Raw genomic sequence first — 26,490 nt, forward strand, 5'->3', positions numbered from 1 at the left:
TCTAATTGTATAAAAGAATTTTTTTTTTCAATTTGAAAATCTCAATGTAAGGCAAAGAAAATAGTTTGAATCACCAAGTTTTGAAACTCATTTAAATATTTCATCTCTCTTCCACTTCCAAATATACTTTTGCTGGCAGATTACTTGCATTTCCATCTTCAGCTTCAGAGGTTTATCATCTTTCTAGCTGGGAGAGATTAAACTAAAGTTTTCTTCAAAACCCACAAAATTCTTGGTGGGGGAAAAAAAAAAGAAAACTAAAAATAGTATCTACCATGACATAAGGGATCTTGCTTGCTTTTCTCTGGGACAGTCACAGTCTGACTTTGCAACACTGGTTCTCCTGGTAGGATCATAGCATCATGGCATTGTCAGGGTTGGAAGGCTCCTCAAGGATCATCCAGTTCCAACCCACCTCCCATGGGCTGGAACACCTCACACTAGATCAGGTTGCTCAGAGCCACATCCAGCCTGGCCTTAAAAACCTCCAGGGATGAGGCTTCCACCACCTCCTTGGGCAACCTGTTCCAGTGTCTCACCACATATCATCAAATTGTTTTGGTTGGAAAAGACTTCTAAGATCATCCAGTCCAACCATCAACCTAACACTACCATGGTCACTAAACCATGTCCCTAGGTGCCATGTTCACACATCTCTTCAACAACTCCAGGAACAGTGACTCCACCACCTCCCTGGGCAGCCTTTTCCAGTGCCTGACCAGTTTTGCAGAAAAAAAATCGTTCCTCATGTCCAACCTAACCCTCCCCTGGCACAATTTCAGGCCATTTCCTCTCCATCACCTGATACTAGGGAGAAGAGACCAACCACAACCTCCTGCAACCTCCTTTCAGGGAGTTGTAGAGAGCAATGAGGTCTCCCCTCAGCCTCCTCTTCTGCACATTATACAACCCCAGTTTCCTCAGCTGCTCCTCACCAGCCCTGTTCTCCAGACCCTTCCCCAGCTTCATTGTCCTTCTCTGGACCTGCTCCAGCCCCTCAATGTCCTTCTTGGAGTGGGGGTCCTGAATCTAAACATACTATTTGAAGCATGGTCTCACCAGTGCCCAGCAGAGGGGCACAATCACTTCCCTCCTCCTGCTGGCCAGACTCTTGTTGATCCAGGCAAGGATGCTGGTGGCCTTCTTGGCCAGCTGAGCAAGACTCCACATGGAAAGTTCAGTTATTGGATCAGGACAGTATGTTGAAATTAATATGGAAATGGAATTGGGAGGTGGATCAGGGTCATCAGGCTTCATTGCTTTCTCTCCTTGGGTGTTTGGGGTTGGGTTTTTTCTCTCTGGCTGGTACTGTGTCAGCTTGAAGATATGGCTTTGGAGCTTAATGTTATTTAATTCATTTTATTTTTAAAGGGTAACAGCAAATCAGTCCCTATTTTGGAATAAATACGGTCCCCCAAAATGAATTATTGAAGTGGTTAAGTGGAATGGTTCAAAACTTGGCCGCTCTGCAGTTGGATGATTAAAAATGTGCTTATCAAAAAAAGACACTGATTTTGAGACTGGTTTCTGTCCAGTTGTGCTTTTCCTGTGGAGGCAAGGCAGGATATGATCTGTAATTCCTCAAGGACAAAATGCTATCTGTCCTTTTTCCCAGTGGTTCCTGTGTCCCACTGAACCTTCTCCAGCTGCAGCTCTGCAAGTGTGCCCACTGGGCACGCATGCAAGCCCACAGAGAGCATCCCCTGCTCTCTCTCTCAGTTTTTCTCACAGTATCCCATCTTGGTGGGGTTGGAAAAGACCTCTGGAGATCATCCAGTCCAGCCCCAACACTAAAGCAGGGTCACCCACAGCAAGTGTTCCATCCAAAGAGACCCAGGTTGTGTCTGTTGCCCCTTGTCCTGTCACTGGGCACCACTGGAATAAGTTTTGCCCCATCCTCTTGCACCCCACAGGCCCTTTAGCTCTTGCTGAGCATTAAGAAGTTCCCCTCAGAGGTTGCCCTTCTCCAGAAGAGTCTCTCAGCCTTTCCTCCTCACGATGATGCTCCAGTCTCCAGCATCTTGTAACCTCCACTGGACTCCCTTCAGTAGTTCCTTGTCTCTCTTGAACTGGGGAGCACAGAACTGGACACAGTACTCCAGATGTGGACTCACCAGAGCAGAGCAAAGGGAGAGAACCATCCTTGACCTGCTCCTCACACTCTTCTTGTTGCACCCCTGGGTGCCTTTGGCCTTCTTGGCCACGGTGGCACAGTGCTAGCTCATGGTTAATGTGGTTGGAATTGCTTTTCCTTTCCTTATCACAAACTTAATATTTCCCTTCACGTTCATCCCAGACATTTGAGTTCTCCCTCCTGCTGGTGGCAGACCCACCTCCCACGCTCCTGCTTGTGTGTCTGACTGCTGTAGAAAGGCATTGGAGGAGAGGTGTTGGCAGAGGTCGGTGCATCCCAGCATGTCTTCCCATCATGTCTGGCTTCACAGCTGCCTTCAGCTTTGCTTTCAGTGCCAGTCTCCACCTCCCCCTCTTCAAAATCGTAGAATGGTAGTGGTTGGAAGGGACCTCCAGAGATCATCGAGTCCAGCTCCCCTGACAAAGCAGGGTCAGCTAGGGCAGGTCACACAGGAACACATCCAGGTGGGTCTTGAACCTCTCCAGAGAAGGACATCCCACAGCACCTCTGCGCAGCCTGCTCCAGGGCTTCAGCACCCTCACACCAAAGCTGTTTCTCCTCATGTTGAGGTGGAACCTCCTGCATTCCCATTTGTATCCACTGCCTCTTGTCCTATCACACGACGTGGCTGAAAAGATCTTGACACCTTCTTCTTAACACACACCTTTCAGATACAGGCTGCAGAGGGACTTTTCATAGGGTGTCTAGTGACAGGACAACGGGGAATGGTTTGGAGCTGAGGCAGAGTAGGGTTAGACTGGATCTGAGGAAGAAGTTCTTCAGTGTGAGGGTGGTGAGACTCTGGCACAGGCTGCCCAGGGAGGCTGTGGCTGCCTCCTCCCTGGGGGTGATCAAGGCCAGGATGGATGAGACCTTGAGCAGCTGAGTCTAGCTGAGAGGTGTCCCTGCCCATGGTGGGGAGGTTGGAGGAGATGATCTCTGAAGTCTCTTCCAAAATAAGTCGTTCTGTAATTCCATGATTTTCCAGGCTAAACAGCCCCAGGTGTCTCAGCCTTTCCTCATCAGACAGATGTTCCAATCCCTCCCAGACAGATGTTCGTAGCCTCTGTTGGATCCTCCCTAGTATATCTCTATCCCTCTTAAACTGAGGAGCCCAGCACTGGACACAATATTCCATATGTAGAGTACTCATCAATGCGTAGCTGGCTTTCCACCCTTGCATCCCAAACATCACCCATGTCTGGGTTTTGGTGTTGAGGAGAGGTAGGAAGTGAGGCACATACCTGAAGGAAACATCTTGATCCCTTCCAGACAAGAGCTGCAGTGTGGTGCAGTGAGGAGGAGGGTTAAGTGGGGAGTGAAATGCAGCTTTATGGTCATTAATCTCAAATGCTCCCACTAATGACATCTCTGAGGTTAAGTCACAGGAAGTGTGACATTATTCAGCTTAGTTAAATTTAGTGTAATTCACATCTGCAAAGCCTTGGCCAATTAGCATTTTGTCTTAAATTGCTGGTTTCCATGATATGTGAGCTTCAGAGCCTCCTGCATTAAGTCCTGGTGTGTTATGAATTAGGGTGCAAGAAACCAGAAAAAATAATATTTTAAAAAATGATGGTTTCTGAGTAGTTCAGAGACAGATATGCAATTAATTTAGGTTGTGACATGAAGCAGCTGGGATGGTACCCTTACAATGATTTATTTATGCCCACCCCACTCCAGTTTGCTTTCCCAGCATGGATGATGGTAAGGGCCTCTGGAGATGGGCCCTGTTTTGGCAGGGGGGTTGGACTCTCTGATGTTCAGAGGTCTCTTCCAAAGCCCACCATTCCATGATGCTATTGCAAAGCCATGTTGATGAGATGTGGCATTTGCCAAACACAGATCCACAGAACTGTTGAGGTGGGAAGAGACCTTGGAGATCATCAAATCCGAGCACTCACCTAGAGTGGTGCTAAGCTAAGCATTGCTGCTAAACCACTGCCACTAAACCACGTCACTCAGCACCACACCCACACAGCTTGTAAACACCTCCAGGGATGCTGCCTCCCTGGGCAGGCTGTTCCAGTGCCTGAGAACCCTTTCTGGGAAGGAATTTTTCCTCATACCCAACCTGAACCTCCCATGGCACCACTTGAGCCTGTTCCTTCTTGTCCTATCACTTGTTGCTTGTGAGAAGACACTAGTAAGATCACAGAACTATAAAATCACAGAATCATAAAATCATAGAATCATAAAATCACAGAATCATAAAACCACAGGTTCCTGGAATCATAGAACCATGGAATCACAGAACCATAAAATCACACAACTGTTGAGGTGGGAAGAGACCTGGGAGATTATCAACTCCAACCACTCACCTAGAGCTCACAACTCCACCACTGCTGCTAAGCCACTGCCACTAAACCACGTCCCTCAGTACCACATCCATGCAGCTTTTAAACACCTCCAGGGATGGTGACTCCACCACCTCCTTGGGCAGCCTTTTCCAATACCTGAGAACCCTTTCTGGGAAGAAGTTTCTCCTTACATCCATTCTGAACCTCCCCTGGCACAACTTGAGGCCATTTCTCTTATCCTGTCACTTGCTGCATGTGAGAAGAGACCAATCCCCACCTGGCTCCCATGTGCCTTCAGGTAGTTGTAGAGAGCTGGCCATATTCATATTCAGCTGGCCATCAGTTGATACCCCCAGATCCTTCTCCACCAAGCAGGTTTCCAGCCACTCTACCCCAAGCATGGGTGCAGGTGGTGTGACCCAAATGCAGCCCTCAACACTTGGCTTTGGTGAGTCTCACACAGTGAGATCAATCCAGCCTGTCCAGATCTCTCTGCAGAGCTTCCCTGCCCTCCAGCAGATCAAGAAGCTCACCCAATTTAGTGTCACCTGCACACTTATTGAGGTTTCCCCAGTCCCCTCCTCCAGACCACTGTTAAACAGAACTGGTCCCAGCACTGAGCCCTGGGGAACACCACTGATGACAGGCCACCAGCTGGAGCTAACTCCCTTCACTGCAAGCCTTTGGGCACAGCCATTAGCCATTTTTTTCACCCAACAAAGCCTGGCTGGTCCTTGCTGCACACTTTCACCTCCTCAGGCTGTAATAAGGTGCAGACCTATATCGATCACCATGACTTGCAGGGGAGAGAAATCTTTGTGCCTCAGCTTGGGTATAAATTATAGAGAGCATCTCCAAAGGCATCCTTCTGAGACAGCCTCATGTAAAAGTGTTGTTGTAGAGGTTATTAACCTTATGGTTGCAGCACAGATGTTCTTGACCTATAGCAATGATCATTGTCCATAAAATCTTGCCATCTGAGTTCCATCACTTGCCTTCTTCAGTACCACACCTGAATGATAGGTGCAGTCTGTGTCTAGCTCTTCTAGATGCTTGTCAAAGCCAGATCTGGGGCTTGCTTTTTTCTACCCTGTTAGTGATCATGGAATCACAAACTTGTTTAGCTTGGAATGGACCTTTAAAGCTCATCTAGTCCAAAGCCCTTGCAGTCAGCAGAGACATCTGCAACTAAAGCAGGTTGCTCACAACCCCAGACAACTAGGGATGGGGCATCTACCACCTCTGTAGACAGCCTGGGCCAGGGTCTCACCAACCTTATGGAAAAAAAAATATTTCTTCCATCTAGTCTGAATCTCCTCCTTTTAGTTCAAACCATCACCCTTTGTCCTGTCACAACAGGCCCTGCTCAAAAGTCTGTCCCCAGCTTTCTGAACAGCCCTGAAAGGTCACCAGAAGGTCTCTCTGGAGCCTTCTCTTCTCCAGCTGAACAAACCCAACTCTATCAGCCTGTCCTGTTGGCATCCAGTGTGGATAACAACATAGGCAGTAAAGGAGATCTTTCCAGGGACAGGAATAAGCCCACATCTGAGGAACAAACTGCAATAGTCCATGAAGCACCACAGCAAAAATACTCTTCAGCATAATTCACACATCATAAGCCCTAGCAGTGAGTTTCCAGCCCTCCCATCACTGCTGTGGCCTCCTCTGGCCCTGCTCCAACAGGTTTCTGTCCTTCTTGTGCTGACCTTTATTCTATCTTTATTAGGTGGAGTGTCTCTACCTTGATGTAACATGGGGTTTTAAAGCATTGCTGCCCTTCCTAAACGCTCTGGCTGCAGGCTCTGCCATTCTCACAGTGCTGCTGGCTGTTCCCTTGGCTGCTGTGTTTTGGGGAAGCACCAAAGCTGGGTCATTCCATGCTCATGCTGCTGGCACAGCTGTTCCTGGGGTGATTTACATAGTGTCATTTGCTTGGTGGGTTTTCACAGATCTGTGATGTGCTCTACTGAAGTAAGCTGACATCAGCTTTTTTTTTTTTTTTTTCCTGAATTATCTCCAATAATTAATTCTCCAGACGGGTGTTTGATGACACAATTACTGTTTAGGAACAAATAAACATAAAATACCATCATGGAGAGTAGCTATTTTCTAAGTACCCCATCCTTCCACTCATCCAGTCCTGCTGTCATCCATGGAACTACACGCATAATTAGTGCTCTCCCTGGTCATCAGAGCTTGCCAGTGAGGGGTAGGCTTCAGATCTCTGCCCTGTAGCCACTGAAAAGCTGTGGGATTTTGGAGTAAACTCAGATTTAAAAATCTATACTTCAGTATTTCAGATTAAATTAACTCACAGCATGACAGGCTGGAGAGTTGGGCATAGAGGACCTTCATGGAGTTCAACAAGGGCAAGTGTAGAGTCCTGCCCCTGGACTCTGCCCTTGTTGCACCAGCACAGGTGAAGGATTGAGCTGTTGGAAAGCAGCTTTGTGGAGAAGGACCTGGGAGTCCTGGTGGACAAGAAGTTCACCATGAGCCAGCAATGTGCCTTGGCAACCAAGAGGCAAATTATCTCCTCAAGTACATTAAGAAAAGTGTGGCCAGGAGGTAGAGGGAGGTCCTTCTTCCCCTCTACTTTACCCTAGTGAGGCCACAGCTGGAGTACTTGGTCCAATTCTGGCTTCCCCAGTTCAAGAGAGACAGAGAACTACTGGAGATAATCCAGTACAGGATACAGAGGGAAATGGAGCATCATTCTGAGGAGGAAAGGTTGAAAGACCTGGGGCTGTTTAGCTTGGAGAAGAGCAGGCTGAGATTTGGGATCTTCTCAATGGCCAGCAAGAGCTAAAGAGCCCATGGGGTGCAAGAGGATGGGGCTAAACTCTTGTCCATGGTGCACAGAGACAGAACAAGGAGCAACAGGCACAAAGTGGAAGCCAGGAGGTTCCATCTGAAGAGAAGGAGAAATTTCTTTGGTGTGAGGGTTCTAGAGGTCTGGAGCAGAGAGGTTCTGGAGTTTCCCTTCTCTGCAGAGATTCCAAGCCCAGCTGGCCATTGTGGACAAGCTGCTGTGGGTAGCCCTGCTTTAGCAGAGGGTTTGGACTGAATGATCTCCAGAGGTCCCTTCCCACCTGCACTGTGCTGTGAAGCTATGATTCAGTGATCACTGCAGCCCATTTTAGATGTCTGAATATATTCTACAAACCCCATGTGCTAGTTAATATTGGCAGCATTGCTGGGCAAGCCAATCTCCAGCCTTGGGCTCAGCAGGTCTGTTACTGGTATGGCCACCAGTCTCAGCTGGGGCTTCTGGCCTGAAAAAGTGCAATCAATGATGTCTTCTCCCTCAGAAAACTCCACTAGACCTGCCCTTGTGAAGCTTTGAGGAGAAAGAGATGCAGCTGCCTGTGCCTGTGATGTTGAATCATGTTAGGATCTGTCATGTAAATTAGGGTTTTTCAGGTTTATAGGCTGGTTTTCAGCAGTCTTGCCCAAGAAGCCACCTGGATGTATGTTCTCTGGGGAGGAGTCAGCTTTTGAGCAGGTCAAAACCTCCTTTATCTAAAAAGATAATTTTCCTCTGGTTGAGAAAATGATAGTTTTCAGATGCTAAGTTCTTTATTTGTGCTGTTGGGTGCAATTTTATGAGGCTTGGGTTTTGTTTTTTTAATCCATGATAAGAAAAAATGCAACTACATTAAAATTTGTTTTTATTTACCTCACTAATGCGTGCTATTCAAATGTTTCAGAGCATTTACCCCCACCCCTTCTACTGGGCACTGGTGAAGCCATGTATCCAATACTGGGTTCAGTTTTGGGCCCCTCACTCCAAGAGGCACATGGCAGTGCTGAAATGTGTCCAGAAAAGGGCAATGAAGCTGGTTAAGGGTTTGGAGAACAAGGCTGATGAGCAGATAAGGGACCTAGGGCTGTTTAGCCTTGAGAAAAGGAGGCTGAGGGGAGACCTCATGACTCTCTACAGCTCCCTGAGAGGAGGTTGGAGTGAGGTGGGGGTTGGGCTCTTCTCCCTAGTATCAGGTGATAGAAGGAGAGGAAATGGCCTGAAATTGTGCCAGGGGAGGGTTAGGTTGGACATGAGGAAAAAATCTCTTTTCTGCAAAACTGATCAGGCATTGGAACAGGCTGCCCAGGGAGGTGGTGGATTCATCATCCCTGGAGGTGTTAAAACAACTGTGTGGACATGGTTCAGTGGTCATGGGGGTGTTGGGTTGATGGTTGGACTCGATGACCTTAGAGGTCTTTTCCACCTGAAACAATTCTACAATTCTATAATAGAGGAAAATCATCACCACAGACCCAGTAATTTCTTCCATCCCAGATCTGTAGGAGCTATATCTAACCTGGGTGCCTGGTTCTTACTAGGAAGTCTCTATAGCTGTTTGAGATCTATTTTCTTTTTCTTTTTTCTTTTTTTTTTTTTTTTTTAGTATAAACTCAATAGAAAATTAGTTGACTTTTGGTGACCCAAATAATGACCTTATTTTGGTAACCTATGCTCAGGAGGGAATGACCTTACAACATCCACTTATTTGACGAGTTAGCACACAGGAGCAAACAAGTGACCCATGCTCATGGGACTGCCCTTAATATTTAATGAAGAGCAGTGAAAAGTGACAGCTGTTGGGTTAGCCTCCTCTCGCCTTCTTGCTTTGCAGACCTTCTGCCTGGATTTGTTGCTCATGGGCCAAAGAAAAAGAATTCATTACATGTTTTCTTACCTTTTTAAGCCACTCGTGAGCAGTTGCTGTAAAAACTGAAAAAGTGGTTACAAGAGTGGGAGTTCAGAGATAATCTTTATTCTGCCTTGGCAGGATGCTTGTTGCTCTGTTTCCATCATCCCACTAAAGATGTTAGAGATAGTGAATGTCCAACAAAAATAAACACTGCTCTGTGTCCCAGGAGATAATAACTGAGGATAAAATATCTTTACCCTGTGTAGTCTATTCTCTAGCATGGCCACAGAGATTCCCACAGTTTTCCTTGGATGAATATTGCATCTAAACCAGTTTACTGTGTGCCTAAGCCCTCTTCATAAGCTGTGTTTCATTTCTTCAGATTTCTCTCTCTCTTCTCTCTTGGCTCCTCCAAAGAATTCATTTCCACACAGTTACTTTTAGATCATTATCATGCCCATGACTCCACAAACCATCACTTCTGGGCCAAACTAAACACATGAAGGTTGGGGTTTGTTGGTTGGGGCTTTTTACATGTCCCCTCAGAAATCACTGCTTTAATTTCATTAATTGGTGTGTGGCTTGGCTCTTAATTTTGCCTAAGCTTTTAACCTTTCTTTGCCATTGCAATGTCTAGAAGTGCCTGCAGAGAAGCTCCTCAGGTCATTGGTTCTCAAAGCTCTTGAGCTAATGGATTCCTTCCCATTTTTTTTCCCCTGGAGCTCTCATCTACCCTGTCAGAAGTACTTAGTGATTTTTAAGCAAGGTATATATTTTTAATCTCCCTTTACTGGTGATCCTCTGAGAGCTTCTCCTCTTCTGGGGTCTGAGACCTGGATGTTTACATCAGTAGTGCAAAACAGTCACAACAGGCACCCTAATTCCTTCCTGTGCAGATGCAGAGGATCCAGGAATCATAAATGGAGAAACCTTATGAATTAAAAATAGTTCTGTCACTCTTGATAACATCTGATGCACTCAAAGGTTAAAAAAAAAAAAAAAAAGAAAATAAAAAAAGAAAAAAAATAGCTAAATTCCTGTTTTAGGGATAACTTTGTGATACAGAAGTCATTTTATATCATCCAGAAAGATGGATGCAGGAGGGGAGGAAAACATCTTTTTCTCACACAAAAATGTAAATTTGGAGGGTATATCACTGCAGAGTTAACTACAGAATGGCACACCTAAGGGTTAAAAGTCTTAACATGAAGACTTTAAAGCTTGTGTAGATAATGTGGGGGGGAAAAAACATTTCCATTGATTCATAACTTTCAGGAAGAAAAATCTTTTCTGAAAGGCGTATCACACTCACGCTCCCAGGTCAGAAGGGGTTGGCTTGTTTGTTCACTTATTTGCAAAGGAAGAATGGATTGGGTTGCTTCTCAGAGTTGTGGAGATAAAGACAAAAAAGACCTTCAGTGAGTCTGAAAGTGCTTCCACTCGTGCAAATGCCCCCCCCACCCTACCCCAAAAAAAAAAAAGTCTGCATTTCACCGAAGTTTGGAGCACCCAAAACAAGTTTTGATGAGGCTTAAGCTCTTTTATATTGGTGAAGCTTAAATCGTAAATGTTAAACCGACGGCTGCCAGCCTCTAGGGACAAGATGCCAAAGCTCATGTCCTGCCCCAGCACTGGCACTGAGGTTTTGCAGCGTGGCCAGGGGTCTCAGCATAAATCACAACCATGCTGACAGAGTTAAAGCCAATTGCAAACTCCACTGAGCAGGGCTTGTGGAGAGAAGCAGCCACGCTCTGCATCCCGACGGGGACTAAACCCCGAGGCGTTGGAGCACCCTTTAATTCATTTTGAAGCTCGCACTCCTGAAGAGACAAGCCCTGAGGTCAAACCTTGTGCCTAATATCTGTGAAGAAACTTTTCAACCTGGAAACTTTTCTCTTCACGAAGATCCCAAGCGCGGAGGGGCGTGTGGAGATGTCTCTCAGCTCCTCTGCAGCATGGGAAACCTTTGTCCCCCACATCTTGTAAACGCGGCGGGGGGCCACCATTGTTCCACACATCTTCTGAGCACCGCGGGAGGAGGCTTTTGTCCAGCACAGTGGGCAGGCACCGTAGGAGGGCACCTTTGTCCCTCACAGCCGGTAATCACTGCTCTGCAAGAATGAATTACGGGGATGAGCAGTGCTCCTTCCCTCTGCCGGCGACGTGCTTTCAGATGGAAGGGGGTTTCAGCCTCCCTGGGCAAGGAGATGATTTTACTGAGTGGTAGTGGGATGAGCAGGGGGGAAACAAAAAAATAAACATTTGCACACTTGTTTGTGAATGGCCACGAAGAGATCATCTGCCCAGTCATGTTGCACAACCACCCCTGCGGACATCAACCCGAATTTCAGGCTTTCCTTTCTCCCTTCTGTGTTTTTCGTACCCATTTAGGCTGCCATTTTTGTTGTCACTATTTCTCTTTGCCTTTGTGTTGTTTGCATTATCTCCTATTCAATATATTGCCCGCTAATTAATCTAATTAACTAGTAAGTGCTCTCATTATTCTTTCAGATAACCGCGGTCAAAAGATATCAGCCCTAATGCGAATACCTCTGGGATTTCATAGGTGTATATCCAATCCCATATCATAGAATCATAGAATTGTCTTGGTTGGAAAAGGCCTCTAAGATCATCAAGTCCAACTGTCAACCCAGCACTGCCAGGTCACCACTGAACCATGTCCTTTACCACCACATCTACACAGCTTTGAACTCCCCTCCACCCCCATCCCGGGATGGGGACTCCACTACTGTTGTAGGCAGCCTGAGACAGGACTTGACAACCCTTTTGGGGAAGAAAATTTTCCTAATGTCAGACCTAAACCTACCTTAGGCTATCAGGTAGTGATAGGACTAGGGGGAATGGAATAAAGCTGGAAGTGGGGAGATTCAGGTTGGAAGTGAGGAAGAAGTTCTTCCCTATGAGAGTGGTGAGAGCCTGGAATGGGTTGTCCAGGGAGATGGTTGAGGCTCCATCCCTGGAGGTGTTTGCAGCCAGGCTGGATGAGGCTCTGGCCAGCCTGCTGTAGTGTGAGGTGTCCCTGCCCATGGCAGGGGGGTTGGAACTGGATGATCCTTGTGGTCCCTTCCAACCCTGACTGGTTCTATGATTCTATGATTCCTCTGATGCAATGTGAGGCCACTTCCTCGCATCATATCTCTTGTTCCTTGCAGAAGAGGCCACCTCCCACCTCACTCCAACCTCCTTTCAGGGAATTGTAGGGAGCAATGAGGTCTCCCCTCAACCTCCTTTTCTCCAGACTAAACACCCCCAATTCCCTCAGCTGCTCTTCACCAGCCCTGTTCTCCACACCCTTTGCTCAATGTCCTTCCTGGAGTGAGGGGCCCAAAACTGAACCCATGTTTCCAGGTGCATCCTCACCCATGCTGAGTACAAGGGTACCATCACTACTACGGTCCTGCTGGCCAAACCGTTACTGATCTAAGCCAGGATGCTGTTGTCCTTCTTGGCCATATGGGCACACTGCTGGCTCATCTTCAAGCACTGTTGATCAACGTTTCCAAGTCCTCTTACACCTGGCAGCTCAAGCCTATAGTGTTGCATAGGGTTGTTGTGACCAAGGGATCATTACTTATTAATAGTCAGGTCTGTAACCTCTTCCTAACAAGTGCACCAGTGACCATTTCCAAGACAGTCTGACATACTGTGACTTATTTCAGGGAGTCAGAATTATCCTTTTCTTCAGCTGAAATGCAATGAACCTGATGAACCTTGGTGCCATTTCAGACTTGTGGCAGTAATGAGAGAAAGCAGAGCCCCAAGTTACAGCCCAACAAAGAGTGACAATGAGATGAGTTGAGATGAGATGCTAAGTCTGGACTTAGCCTGCAGAGATACCACAGAGGTGCTGGTGAGCCTGGTGCTCATGGCTAGAGCTATCACAGTTATTATCATAATTCACAATTGTTACCATCATTCTCAAGTATGTTGGGGTCTCCTCATCTGGAGTAAAGCAACTCACTTACAAACAAGAGGTAGGGGTGACTGCAGCCCATTACAGCTGCAGGGTCATAATGCATTCATAGAATCATAGAACTGTTTTGTTGGAAGAGAATTCTAAGATCATCAAGTCCAACCATCAACCTAACACCACCATCACCATTAAACCACATCCCCAAGTGTCATGTCCACAAGTTTCTTGAACACCTCCAGGCATGGTGACTCCACCACCTCCCTGGGCAGCCTGTTCACTCTTGCAGCAAAGAAATTGTTTCTAATCTCCAACTTAAACCTACCCTGGCACAATTTCAGGCCATTTCTTCTTCTTCTGTCACCTCATACTAGAGAGAAGAGACCAACCCCCACCTCATTCCAACCTCCTTTAGGGGAATTGTAGAGAGCAATGAGGTCTCTCCTCAGCCTCCTCTTCTCCAGATTAAAATACCTCAGTTCCCTCAGCTGCTCCTCCTGAGACTGGTTCTCCAGACCCTTCATTTTAAGTGATCCTCCAGGTTCCCATTACCCTCAAGTTACCAGGTTGACCTATGTGGAAAGGATGGATAAATGCAATGCATAACTCCCTGTCCTGATGATTTTTATGCTTCAATAAAGTGGCCAAGTTTGGGTTTTACCTGTTCTTGTCAAACCTGAGCTTGTTCTAGGACTCCTGTTGCCCTTAAAGGCGCTTGTGTCTGCTTCGTAATGTTGATCTCTGCTAATATTCAAAGGTAAATTTTACATGTGATTGTTTCCATTAATTCTCCTTTTCTCCACCTCCCTACCCCAGTCCTCTGGTGCCTACCTGATGGTGCATGAATTCTCAGAAATAATTGCCAGTAGTTCAGCAAGTTCATTAGCTGGTTCCCTGAAGACCCTCAGATGCATGTCATCCAGACCGCATGATTTGTATATTAAATTTTTGCAAGTATTCCCCTACCTGATCCTTTTTCTTTTTTTCTTCTTTCTTTTTGTTATTTTTTGTTTGTTTGTTTTTGTTATTGTTTTTTTTTAATCAACAATCATGTTGCCAGGCCTTTGTTATTCCTAACTGTCCACATCTCTTTGTGGTGGTGGGTAAATTGACTCTGAAACTTGTTCAGCTTTTTACAGTCATCACTCATTCCACTTCAGGCATTGGAACAGGCTGCCCAGGCAGGTGGTGGAGTTACCCTTCCTGGAGGTGTTCAAGAAACATGTGGCCTCACTTTGGGACATGGTTTAATGGCCAAGGTGGTCTTAGGTTGATGGTTGGACTCAATGATCTTGGAGGTCTTTTCCAGCCAAAACAATTCTGTGATTCTATGATCCGCACTTTATTGGATCCAACTTCTCTTGGGACCCCTTCCTGGTGATGTTCTGTACATGTTAAAATATACATCCAGTTCTCACCTACCTCTTCCCACACTCACAATTTGAAGGCCACTCTGCTTTAATGTCATTTATTTTCTCTTTGTAGAGCTGGGAGTGGGGGCAATTGGTGTTTTTTTTTTCCTCTCTCTTTCAGCTGTAGCCTATAGGCATTTTTTTCTCATTCAGCTGCAGCCTTAGCATGTTTTAGGTTGTTTCTAGCTCTCTCCCACACTTCACAATTTGTATATGTCTTCATTGCAACATGCTCCTAAGATTTCTCCAAGAATTAATGTCTGGAATCACTATATGTTGCACGACAACCCATCACTTAGTGCAGTTTATTGAGCCGTGGAGTTTAGCATCACGGCCACTGAAATTAGCGAGCACTAAGGGTTTATCTGCACCTTGGAGGACCTTGGCTTTAGTACAACTGCTTCCTATTATCCATCTCTCACAAACGATTCTTTTCTATCAAAAAATAGATGGCTGCTCATGCATTTAATTTAGATTTGTCTGTTGCTAAATCTGCAACTGAGATTGCAGTCGTCAGTGATGTTTTTTTTCCTCTGGTGAAATCCTTATGGCTGAGTCTGTCATCACCCTTAGGACATAATTCCTCCTGCTTCTGCCTGGTTTTCTGAGCCCCCTGGTATATATAAATCATAAATGCACAGTCTGTGCAGTGTTAAATTTTTAGGGCTCTCCCTTTAGTCATAGTTGAATGTGAATATGTAAGGACAAAAACTTGACCTTTAAATGACTATAAAGGGCCAAGGCAGATACTTGGCAAGCTTTTTCTTATTGCAGTATTAATCACGCAAAGAATCATCATAATTCTGGAAACTAAATAGCCATTGTAGTGATTTTTATCACCAGGGAAATTGTTCATCTGTCAGTGAGATTGTTACTAGGAAAGGGAAAATAGGGAGTGTTCAAATTGCTTTAGACTGCTGAATCATTGAGTCCCTCCAGACCCAGAGCTTGAATTGTTTTTTTGAGAGGAGTTGGGTTGAGAGGGGTTGCTACAGGAAAGCTGCAGGTTAATCAGTTCCAGTAACAGCACTGAATGTAAGCCTGGACTCTCCTGAGGGTGTGAGGAGAGCACCAGGGAGAAGGCAGGATGGAGGAAAGGGACTGAAAGGCTTCAGAAACTTATTGTTTTGTCTTTTCTGTGTGTGTTTATCTTTCATTGTGGTGGTGTTGTTAAAAAGAAAAAGGCAGGGGGGGGAAAGGAAAAGATAAAAAAGATAAAAAGAAAGGAAAGGGGAAAAAATAAAGGAAAAAGAGAAAGGGAAAAAGGAAAAGGGAAAGCGAGAAAGAGAAAGGAAAGGGGAAAAAAGGAAAAGGAGAAAGGGAAAGAGAGAAAGAGAAAGGAAAGGGGAAAAAAAGGAAAAAGAGAAAGGGAAAAAGGAAAAGAGAAAGAGAGAAGGAGAAAGAGAGAAAGAAAGAGAAAGAGAAAGAGAAAGAGAAAGAGAAAGAGAAAGAGAAAGAGAAAGAGAAAGAGAAAGAGAAAGAGAAAGAGAAAGAGAAAGAGAAAGAGAAAGAGAAAGAAAGAGAAAGAGAAAGAGAAAGAGAAAGAGAAAGAGAGAAAGAGAGGAAAAAAAGAAAAAGAAAAGAAAAGACAACAAAAAGAAAAGGCAAAAGACCCAGCATCATGTTCACTGCCTTATATTTTCATCTAGTTTAATCCAGTGGATATCAGTGGGGATGAAGATAGGTGAGACAGAAGGAGATGGATGCAGGCAGGCAGGAGTGAGAGACATGTTTGTGTGGGAAGCATCCAGAAGATGTTTTGCAAAGCAACAAAGGGCAACAAAGCTGGTGAAGGGTCTGGAGAGCAGGTCTGGTGAGGAGCAGCTGAGGGACCTGGGTTTGTTCATCCTGGAGAAGGGGATGCTGAGGGGACAACCCATTGCTTTTCTACAGCTCCCTGAAAGGAGTTTGGGATGAGGTGGAGGTTGGTCTCCTCTCCCTAGTATCCATTTGTAGAACAAAAGGAAATAGCCTCAAGTTGCACCAGCAGAGGTTAAGTTGGATAGTAGGAACAATTTCTTTGCTGCAAGAGTGGTCAGGCGTTGGAAGAGGCTACCCAGGATGGTGGTAAAGTCACAATCATAGAATCATAGAATTGTCAGGGTTGGAAGGGACCTCAAGGCTCATCCAGTTCCAACCCCCCCGCCATGGGCAGGGACACCTCACACTAGAGCAGGTTGCTCAGAGCCACATCCAGCCTGGCCTTAAAAACCTCCAGGGATGAGGCTTCCACCACCTCCCTGAGCAACCTGTGCCAGTGTCTCACCACTCTCATGGGGAAGAATTTCTTCCTAACATCCAATCTGAATTTACCCGTTGCTTATTTTGTTCCATTACCCCTAGTTCTATCCCTACCTGACACCCTAAAAAGTCCCTCCCCAACTTTCTTGTAGGCCCCCTTCAGATCCTGGAAGGCCACAAGAATGTCTCCTGGGAGCCTTATCCTCTCCAGACTGAACAGCCCCAACTCTCTCAATCTGTCCTCAGAGAAGAGGAGCTCCAGCCCTCTGATCATCCTCATGGCCCTTCTCTGGACACATTCCAACACCTTCAGATCCTTCCTGTAATAGAGGCTCCAGAACTGGAAACAGTACTCCAGGTGGGGTCTCACCAGAGTGGAGTACAGGGCGAGAATCACTTCCCTCGATGCCTGGATATGTTCAAGAAGCATGTGACCATGGGCACTTTGGGACATGGTTTAATGGCCATGGTGGTCTTAGGTCAGTGGTTGGACTCAATGATCTTAGAGGTCTTTCCCAACAATTCTATGATTCACCTCTTGGGGCTTCACATGCTTTCACTCTGTGCTGTGGCACAGGTGCCTGAGGAGATCTGCCTGTGCAGGAGCATTCTTGAGGTGTGCTAGGATAGCTTGTTGAGCCATAAAACCTGCTTTAGTAGATAGCATCTTTGCTGGTGTCATTGCATGGCAGGCATGGGCAGTTGTAGAATACCCAGCCACATTGTAACCCAAGGGACAGGTCATTAAGCTCTGGAAAATCTAGGACGGGGTCACCGCATGGTGGCAGTGGCCAACTGTAAGGTATCCAACCACATCATAACCTGAGGAACAGCTGTTATGTTGCAGAAGCTCTAGAACAGGGTCATTGCATGGTGGGGATTGGCAGTGGTGGAATTGGGCAATGGTGGGATTGGGCAATGGTGGCATGCTCAACTGTGGCATAACCTGAGGGAGAGCTTGGTTAGGATGGAAAAATATCATTATCCTTCCACTGTGGTGGGACACCTCTGCGTGCAGGATGAGCCCCAAGCTGAGGAACAAGCGTTGGTGAGTACTGGCTGTGGGGTGGCTTTCACAGGGCCACAGGGTGGATGGTCTGCAGTTGAAAGCCACCTGCAAGATACGACAGACTGTCTCCCAGCAAAGAGGGCTTGCACAAGGGTGGGTGAATTTGGAGGTGGGAAGTGTTTGTATGGAAGGTGCCTGCAGGAAATCTGTGTGAGATCTCGTGAATTGTCTCCGTACAGCGAGGGTGGGAGGGAGGATGGAATCTGCGCGCGATGCGGATTGTCGTCTTTGTGCAGAAACGTCTCTTTGTGTGGGAGGTGGTGTCTTTCTGTGGAGGGCTTTTTTGGAGGAGCTTGTCTGATGGCTGCCTGCAAGGGAGCGGGGGAGGGAGATGTGATGGGTACCATCTCCATCAAAGACTTTCTGGAGGGGACAGCGCATGTGGAGCTGCCAAGGACACACCACGGATTGGGTACACAGGGGCAAAGGTCCCAGTGGGGGTATGGAGGTGGAGGTGTGGGTGGCATCACACTACAGCATCCCTCTGAGACAGCTGCACCATGATCCACCCCACACCCTGAAGGGACCATCAGCCACCCCGCATGGCAGCCTTCTCTGCCAAGCAGGCCATGACCATTGTGTCCTTCGTTGTTGTCACCCCCAGATTGTGATACTGTCACAAAACTGTTGCTAGGCAACAAATGTGGTTACCAGGTCTCAGCGAATAGCTGAAGGGGAAAGTGAAGTGTTGCACCATTGTAGAGTAACCATAGCAATGACCTACTATTACAGACTGAAGAATTATCATTAACAATGTTCAAGTATCAAACGAAGGCCCAGGATCCAAAGACTCCCAGGCAGCATCTCCACATTAATTGGGTTGCCCAGGAAGAGGTCCCAACTCTTTCACTAGCCCTTGACTCCTGATCTCCATCACCTTGGGGGTTGTTTTGGGGGTTGTTGTGGGGTTGGGTTGGCTTTTTTCTTTTGTTTAGCTCAAGGAAATGTGCTGAAGGAGATGCTGGTAAAGCAGTTAGAAGGAAAAGACTGAGAGCCTACAAGAAGGCTGAGGAGAGCCTTCTAACAAGAGCTTGTAGTGATAGGACAATGGATTGAAGCTTGAGGAAGGCAGATTTACACTGGAGAGTAGGAAGAAATTCTTTGCAGTGAGGGTGGTGAGACACTGCAACAGGTTGCTCAGGAAGGTTGTGAATGCCCCTTGAACAGGAGGTGTTCAAGACCAGGTTGAATGAGGCCTTGAGCAGCCTGGGCTGGTGGGAGGTGTCCCTTGCCCATGTCAAGGGGGTCAGAACTGGACATTCATTAAGGTCCCTTCCAAGCCATTCTGTGAATCTATGACTGAGGTGAATTTGTATGCTAAGGAGAGATACAAGCAGGAAAGGTCCACTTCAGTGCCTCAGTGTCGTGTATGAGCTTGTTGGAAAAAGGTTGCAGGAAGGAGGCCTTCATGATGCTGTTCAGCTGTTGTCTTTCAGTTAAAAATGCATTTACTGGGCTGAAAGCAATACAAAATGAAAAAGAAAGTGCACCAACTACAAAGTGCACAAAGTACACCAATCTTCTTCTCCCGGGTTAGGTAGAACAGGTGAGGTGCTTCAACAAAGCTTTGCTTACCAGGATACTTTGCAGTCTGACATGGGTTCAGGCCTGACATGGGTTCAGGATATCTGATCTGTGATCTGGGTGGCCATGTGTGTGCTTGTGTCTTGTGTGTGTGTGGTTGTTCCTGCCCAGTTGTCCTCAAGGCCAGCAGCTTAGAGCTCTACCTGGACCAACCATCAGTAGCTCTGTGTCTTCCTTCAGGCTCTGCATTAACAAACAACCCTTCCAAAAGAGACCAATAGCAGCAAGAAAGTGGTGTACCCTGGGGCTCAGTTCTGGGGACAGTTCTCCTTTAACATCTTTTCCAGTTATTTGGATGAGGGGATTGAGTGTACCCTCAATTGATTTGCAGGTGACACCAAGTTGTGTGGGCTTCTTGATCTGCTGGAGGGCAGAAAAGCTGTGCAGAGGCATGTGTCCAGGTTGGATCAGTCACACTGTGTGAGATTCAACAAGGTCAAGCGTTGAGTGCTGCACTTGGGTCACACCACCCCCATGCAATGTTACAGGCTTGGGGCAGAATGAAGAGTGGAGAGCTTCTCAATGAAGGACCTGAGGGTACCAATTGATGGCCAGCTGAATATAAGCCAGCAGTGTGCCCAGGTGGCCAAGAAGGCCAACAGCATCCTGACTTCAATCAGCAATGGTGTGACCAGCAGGAGCAGGGCAGGGATTGTCCCCCTGTACTCAGTACTGGTGAAGCCATGCCTTGAGTCCTGAGTTCTGTTTTGGGCCCCTCAGTCCAAGAAGGACATTGAGGGGCTCAAGCAGGTCCAGAGAAGGGCAACAAAGATTGCGAAGAGCCTTGAACACAAGTCTTATGAGGAGCATCTGGGGAAACTGGGGTTGTTCAGTCTTCAGAAGAGGAGGCTGAGAGGAGATCGCATTGCTCTCTACAACTACCTGAAGGCACATGGGAGCCAGGTGGGGATTGGTCTCTTCTCACATACAGCAAGTGACAGGATAAGAGAAATGGCCTCAAGTTGTGCCAGGGGAGGTTCAGAATGGATATAAGGAGAAACTTCTTCCCAGAAAGGGTTCTCAGGTATTGGAAAAGGCTGCCCAAGGAGGTGGTGGAGTCACCATTCCTGGAGGTGTTTAAAAGCTGCATGGATGTGGTACTGAGGGATGTGGTTTAGTGGCAGTGGCTTAGCAGCAGTGGTGGAGTTGTGAGCTCTAGGTGAGTGGTTGGAGTTGATAATCTCCCAGGTCTCTTCCCACCTCAACAGTTGTGTGATTTTATGGTTCTGTGATTCCATGGTTCTATGATTCCAGGAACCTGTGGTTTTATGATTCTGTGATTTTACGATTTTATGATTCTATGATTCTGTGATTTTATAGTTCTGTGATCTTACTACTTAATGATTCTGTGACTCTATGAATCTGTGACTCTAACCACACCTGGTCACACACTGTCACTTTTGTGTCTTGCAGGTACAGAGCGCCATGAACTAACCTCCTGGAAGAGTTTTCCATCTATCTTCAAGTTCTTCAGTGATGCAATGGAGGCAAAGACCAGCTCAGTGAAACCAATCCCAACACGCCGCTCCAACAGGATAAAATACGAAGAACTGTGAAAGGAAGAGAGAGATAAAAGAAGGAAGGTGGGGGGGGAGTCAGAAAGAAACAAGCCACAAGGAGAACACCAAGAAGAAAAACCTCTTGGCTGCTTGTTTTCTGCCAGGAGTCTCCCAGCCCCTCATTAGATTGTTTTCTTCCTAGAGCACAGGGGTCGTGATGTATACATCTAAATAGCGTTTTGCATTATTTCTAGATGAGTGCAACTGTCAAAGCAATATGGGTTCAGTGGTTGTGCTTCCTGTGGGCTGTAGCTTGGATTTCGTGCTGCCCATCAGTGTGCAGATTAAGGCTGACAGTGGTACTGCACAGTTGCAGTGTGGTGCAGCTCTTAATTGCCCTGACACGGCCCTGCCAAAATTTAACAGCTCCTTTGTGGTCCCTGTTGCCTGCAGTATTTCTCTGTTTCTTTTTCACTCTTTTTTTTCCTTTTTTTCTTGTTTGCTTCCTTCTGTTTTGAGGCAGAAGAGGAGTCATTCTTTTTTCCCTTTCTTTTCTTTTTTTCTTCTTAAAACAGAATGGGGTAGAATCACTAAGGCTGGGAAAGACCTTTGAGATCATTAAGTCAAACTGTAACCCAACTATTGTGACCACTAAACTATATCCTGAAGCACCACATCTACACACTTCTTGAACACCTCCAGGGATGGTGACACCAACACTGTGCTGGACAGCCGGTCCCAAAAAAAAAAAAAAAAGCGATTCCAACTCAGAACCTTGATTTTTTGTTTTTTACTTCTCTTTCTCTGGGAGCAAGTGGGATCAGCTCTGGATTCTTTTCATTTCTGATAGTAGAAAAGGGTCCAAGAAGGTTGGCCCAGATTCATAGGAAAGCCCCTTTGTTGTAAGAGATTTTCTCCTCCTGCCAGATCAATGGCATTATCTGTAGGATCTTCTCTTCCTTTTGAAAGCTCCACTTTGGAAAAGAAAAAAAAAAAAACACCACAAAACTGCCTGTTCATTAACTGTCTGGATCACACTGTGAAATATGACAGCAAAAAAAAAAAAAAAAGAAAACCAGTTAAAAAAGGGGTTAGGGTAAGAAGAGAGAAAAATGAAAGAGAGAGGAAAAGGAAGAGGAAAAGGAAAAGGAAAAAGGAAAAGAAGGAGGAAAAGAAAAAAATCAAGGAGAAAAAGAAGGAGAAAAGGAAAAGAACAAAAGAAAAATAAGGAGGAAAAGGAGGAAAAGAAAAAAGAAAAAACAAAGAGGAGAAAAAGGGAAAAGAAAAAATTTTTTAAATGAAAGAAAAAAGAAAAAAGGAAAAAAAAGGAGTGGAAAAATGAAAAAAGATAAAAAACGGAAGAAGGAAAAAAGGTAGATAGGTATAAAAATAGGAAGATATAAAAAAATAGGAACAAAAAAAGAAAAAAGAGGGGCACGTTGCACCTTTTCCTGTTTATTTTTTAATGCAAAAAAAAAAAAAAGAAAAAATAAATAAGATGCTTCCGTTTTCATACACCAGGTTTTTAACAACTTGCCACCCAATGGTTAGTTTTCCCAAAGCTTTATCCCCACTTTCCCAAGCACTGGAGGGGTGTGGGGACCCCCACGCCAAGCGTGGGACCTTTGGGGTGATGATGATGGTGGTGAGAATGATGGGGGATGTGGCTGTAGCCACCACCGTCGCTGAGTCTCTGCCTTGATAAGCGACGAGACGTGCCTGATAGTGTGCCCGGTGAGCGAGCGCGCTAATTAAGTTCTTTTAGTGTTGATGATGCTAAATTAAAGCGATCGTTTTATTCAGTGTCCGCGCCCGCCTCGCCCCCCTCCCCCCACCCACCCTTCCCTCCTACCTCCCCCCTCCGCGATTCTTTTCTTAGTGCCGAGGAGGAAACGGATCTGAGACCCCCATGCCACCCCATCCTACATCCCCCAGTGTCCTATTTCCTACCCCACGAGCGATGGGGGCCGGGAATTGGCGGGGGTGGGGAGGGGGAGGGGGTGATGCGGGGGGAAGAGTGGAGTATAAAACGAGCTGACGCCCGCAGAAAGCTTGCAAGGAGAAACAAGGCCAGATTTGGGTTGAAATCCTCTGGGTTTGGGGCTCTCCACGTTCCTACCTGTTCGTAGCAGCATCAGGGTTTCCTTCCCCCCATCCCCATCCATGCACCATCACTCTCCATTTAACCTCTCCCCTTCACAAGCTTGGGAGCGGGGGGGAGGTTGAGGGGAAGAGGAGGCTGGGGTTGGGGTGGAGGGTTGTCCCTACCCAGGAGGCAGCGCTAAATCCGCGGATGGGAGCCCTTTGCAGGGGAGGGGAGGGAAGAGGTCTGCAGCCGCTTCCCCCATCCCCAAACGCCCCGTTGAAGGATGCTGCTGCCTGCAGCCGGTCTGACTCCCTCCCCATTGCGGGGATCTGAACCCCCACAAACTTCTGCCCACCTTGGATTTCGTGTGTTCAGGAGCGAAGGAGGGCGTTTTCATCACTTTCGTGGGGGTGTTTGTGCTTCTTCCCACAGAAGAGGAGGAGGACTGAGGGGGTAGAGAGGAGGGAAAAGTGGTTTGCTCCCCCACCTTCCCTAACGCCGGGGTGGCGAGAAGGGGTCTCCGGGGGGGCAGATGTCGCGGGAACAGATCTATTTTTTTAACTGTTGATGAGAAACGAAACATGTACCAAAAAAAAAAAAAAAATTTCTACTGTAATGATTTGCCCTGGTTTTGTAAGGCTTTTTTCTTCACCCTACTCCTGGCCCCGGGGGGCTTTACCGCTTCTGCAAGGAGGAGCTGTAAAGCACTGAGGGTGGGGTGCTGGGGTCCTCACCACTGGTATTGCTCCGCTTGCACTGAACAAAAAAAATAATAAAGATGCTCTTTTCTCTCCTTCTGTTCTCGTTTTTGTGTCCTCCCTGCGCCGAGCTCCGCGGGTGCCGCGGTCTCTGGTGGGACAAGGCAGGGGGAGGAAGCAGGGAACGTGTTTGCAAACAGGACTTCGGGGAGGGGGAAGGTGTGATCTGCTCCCCCTAAACACCATAAAAAGTCACCCTGAGAGTGCAAGCTGAAGGATTTCTCCCAGAAAAAAAGCTTTTTGAGGGAATGGGGGGACCCTTATTGAGGGAGTAGGGGGAGCCACTGGGGGTGGTGACATCCTAGCCCAGGAAGGGGGGACCTCAGCAAGTGTGTGGCATGGAAAGGTGACAGAGGTATCCCTGAAGCACTCTTAGGAGGGATGAATGTTGGTTTAATTGATTCTTTCGGATCGATATTAAGTAGCACGGCGCTGCCTTGGGCAAGGCAGAGGTGTGACCATCACCACCACCACCACCACCATCATCATCATCATCATCCCTGTTTCATCACGGGGAAACTCCCTGACACCACACCTTAGCTTGTCTCCTTCATAACTTTAGGGCTGGGCGTGCAAAAGTGTCCCCAGATAAGGAAAAGATAATAAAAATTAATAAAGAAAACCCCAGCAAAACCGACCCTAGGATACAGAAGAACCCTCCAGTTTCTCATCATCATCATTGCCACCATGGCAAACAAAGGTTTGCCCACGTTGGGTCAGTGAGAGCCAAGTTTCCTTATTCCCACCCCAAAAAAAAGGAACAGGGAAAAAAAAAAAAAAACCCAACATATTCTGGGGACTCAAAAAGCTAGCGAACCCCCAGACACAGCACGGGACGAAAACAACAAGGGGGGGAAAGCGAAGAAATCCCTCATCTGCATTGTGCAGAGATAGTGATGCCCTGGTTCCTGGTGCCACACTATATTTCGGTGTAATTCTCTGCGATTCAGTCAAAAGATGATGTTTTCTCTTGGGTATGCACGTTTTTCCCTCTGTCGCCGCGAAACATCACTAATTGTTTTGTGTTAATTGTTTTACTGCTGTTGTGGGGTTTCTTTTGTTGGGTTTGTTTTGTGGGCTGGTTTTGTTGTGCTTCGGGTGGGGTCTTTTGGTTTGGTTTATTTTCTTTTTCCTCTCCCCTACCCCCTCCCCCCCAAGGAATTTAATTCAGAAGCACGAATGAAAATAAATAAATGAATACATTGATTAAATAAATAAACAAACAAACAAATTAAAAAAAAAAAAAACACAAAGAAAAGGGGAAAAAAGAGAGAGAGGAAAAAAGCCACCACGGAAAGTGTCAGATCCAAAACTGCGTGGAGCCGCATATTGCACCGTTCCGGAGCCAGCCAAACCAAAAATAACCTGCCAAGAATGTGTAGACCCAGGGTAGAGCTTCATCTCACCCAGCCGAGGGATGCTCTGTGTGTGCCGTGGGTATCTGGATCTCTCAGGGATGTGTCTGATGTGTGTCTGTGTCCCGGCGTTATGTTGACGTCCTCGACAAAGTGTGAAAAATGTTCTTCTCGGGAAAACTTGGAAGGAGATGTCATTTATCATTGTGCCGCTGTAATACCACAAATTTTCACCTTTTTTTTTTTTTCTTTTTTTTTAAATATTTTTTCTCCTGTTCCATTTCAGATTGCATGTGTTTGTGGGTATTTCACTAGATCAGTGACAGCTCTTTATTTGCATAATTATATGCTCTGGTCTGAAGAGAAAACTCACCCCCAAATTTCATGGGTCACCAAACTGCGACAATCAATGTTTTATCACGTATGCTAAGCAAAAACCCAAGGAGCTATATGAAGTTTCTTGGGGAGTTTTAGGGGTTTTTTTCTGTGGGTTTTTTTAAATTATTATTATTATTATTTATCTATTTATTTCTTGTGTCTTTTTTTATTCTTTCTCAGAAAATTAATAATTTTTGTGCCTCTTTCAATAGATTCAGGGGGGAAAAAAATCTTTCCAAGCTTCTTTGTAACTGAATTCCGCTTGAAGGAAGGGGGAAAAAAATAAAGGGGGGGGGGCGGGAAACCTAGAGATTAGCTGGTAGATCTGGATTTCAGACCCCACTAGCATTATTACTTCAAAGTGGATTCAAGACAAGCAGCTTTAGAGCATCTCTAAATTTTGCCGTCTTTAGGAGTGTCATTTACAGGGTAGCCAAAAAAAAAAAAAAAAAAATCGGGGGAGGGGGGAAGAAGAAGAAAGGGGAAAAAAATTAAAAACCCACCCAAAAAGTGGCCAAATATGGACAATGCAGACATGATCATCCAGCGGGCAGTGATCAGGGGCTTTAATTTCACCCGCCCGGAGCAGTTTTACTCTTCCATCCCCGCCCCGCCTATAAAGATATAGATATCGCACATGAATGTGAAGAAAACCATTTTCCGAGCTGAAAAATTCGTTCTGGTCCATCAGTTGCACAATAACCGCACGCTCCAGTTAGGACACACAGGCTCACAAGTTTCCCTCCTGAGCAAAACCGCCTTGTTATGAGGAGGAAAAGGGGACCTGGTGATGGGAACTGACCGGTGGTAGGGACCCTCCTCCCCCTCCATCCACACCCAGATTGCTGGCATTCTTCAGCTCTTCCTTTGAGTCGATTTAAAATAAAATGAAGTATTCGTCCTGAATTTGGGAGGGATTGCCGGGCGTGGAGGTGAGGTGGAAATCCCGGGGAACACGATGACCAGGTTTAACTGGGATAAACCGAAATATTTCTCGGGTTTCACTGGGGTAAACTGGAACATTTCTCTGGTCTCCAAGCCACCACCTTGCTGAGGGTAGCCCCCCACGAGTTGCAGCTTTCGTTTGG

General features: G+C 46.4%; 1 protein-coding gene across 2 annotated transcripts in view; it reads left to right on the forward strand.

The window, feature by feature from the left end:
* FAM172A (family with sequence similarity 172 member A) overlaps positions 1–20,882 on the forward strand; it is a 341,242-nt gene extending 320,360 nt beyond the window's left edge. For both annotated transcript variants that reach the window (XM_054397940.1, XM_054397941.1), the window contains one exon: positions 20,740–20,882. In XM_054397940.1, coding sequence (XP_054253915.1) covers positions 20,740–20,882 — 143 coding nt within the window. The remainder of the gene's footprint in view (positions 1–20,739) is intronic.
* The last annotated feature ends 5,608 nt before the right edge of the window (positions 20,883–26,490 follow it).

Source organism: Indicator indicator, chromosome Z, assembly GCF_027791375.1.
Source record: "Indicator indicator isolate 239-I01 chromosome Z, UM_Iind_1.1, whole genome shotgun sequence".
In the NCBI taxonomy this organism is placed as follows: domain Eukaryota; kingdom Metazoa; phylum Chordata; class Aves; order Piciformes; family Indicatoridae; genus Indicator; species Indicator indicator.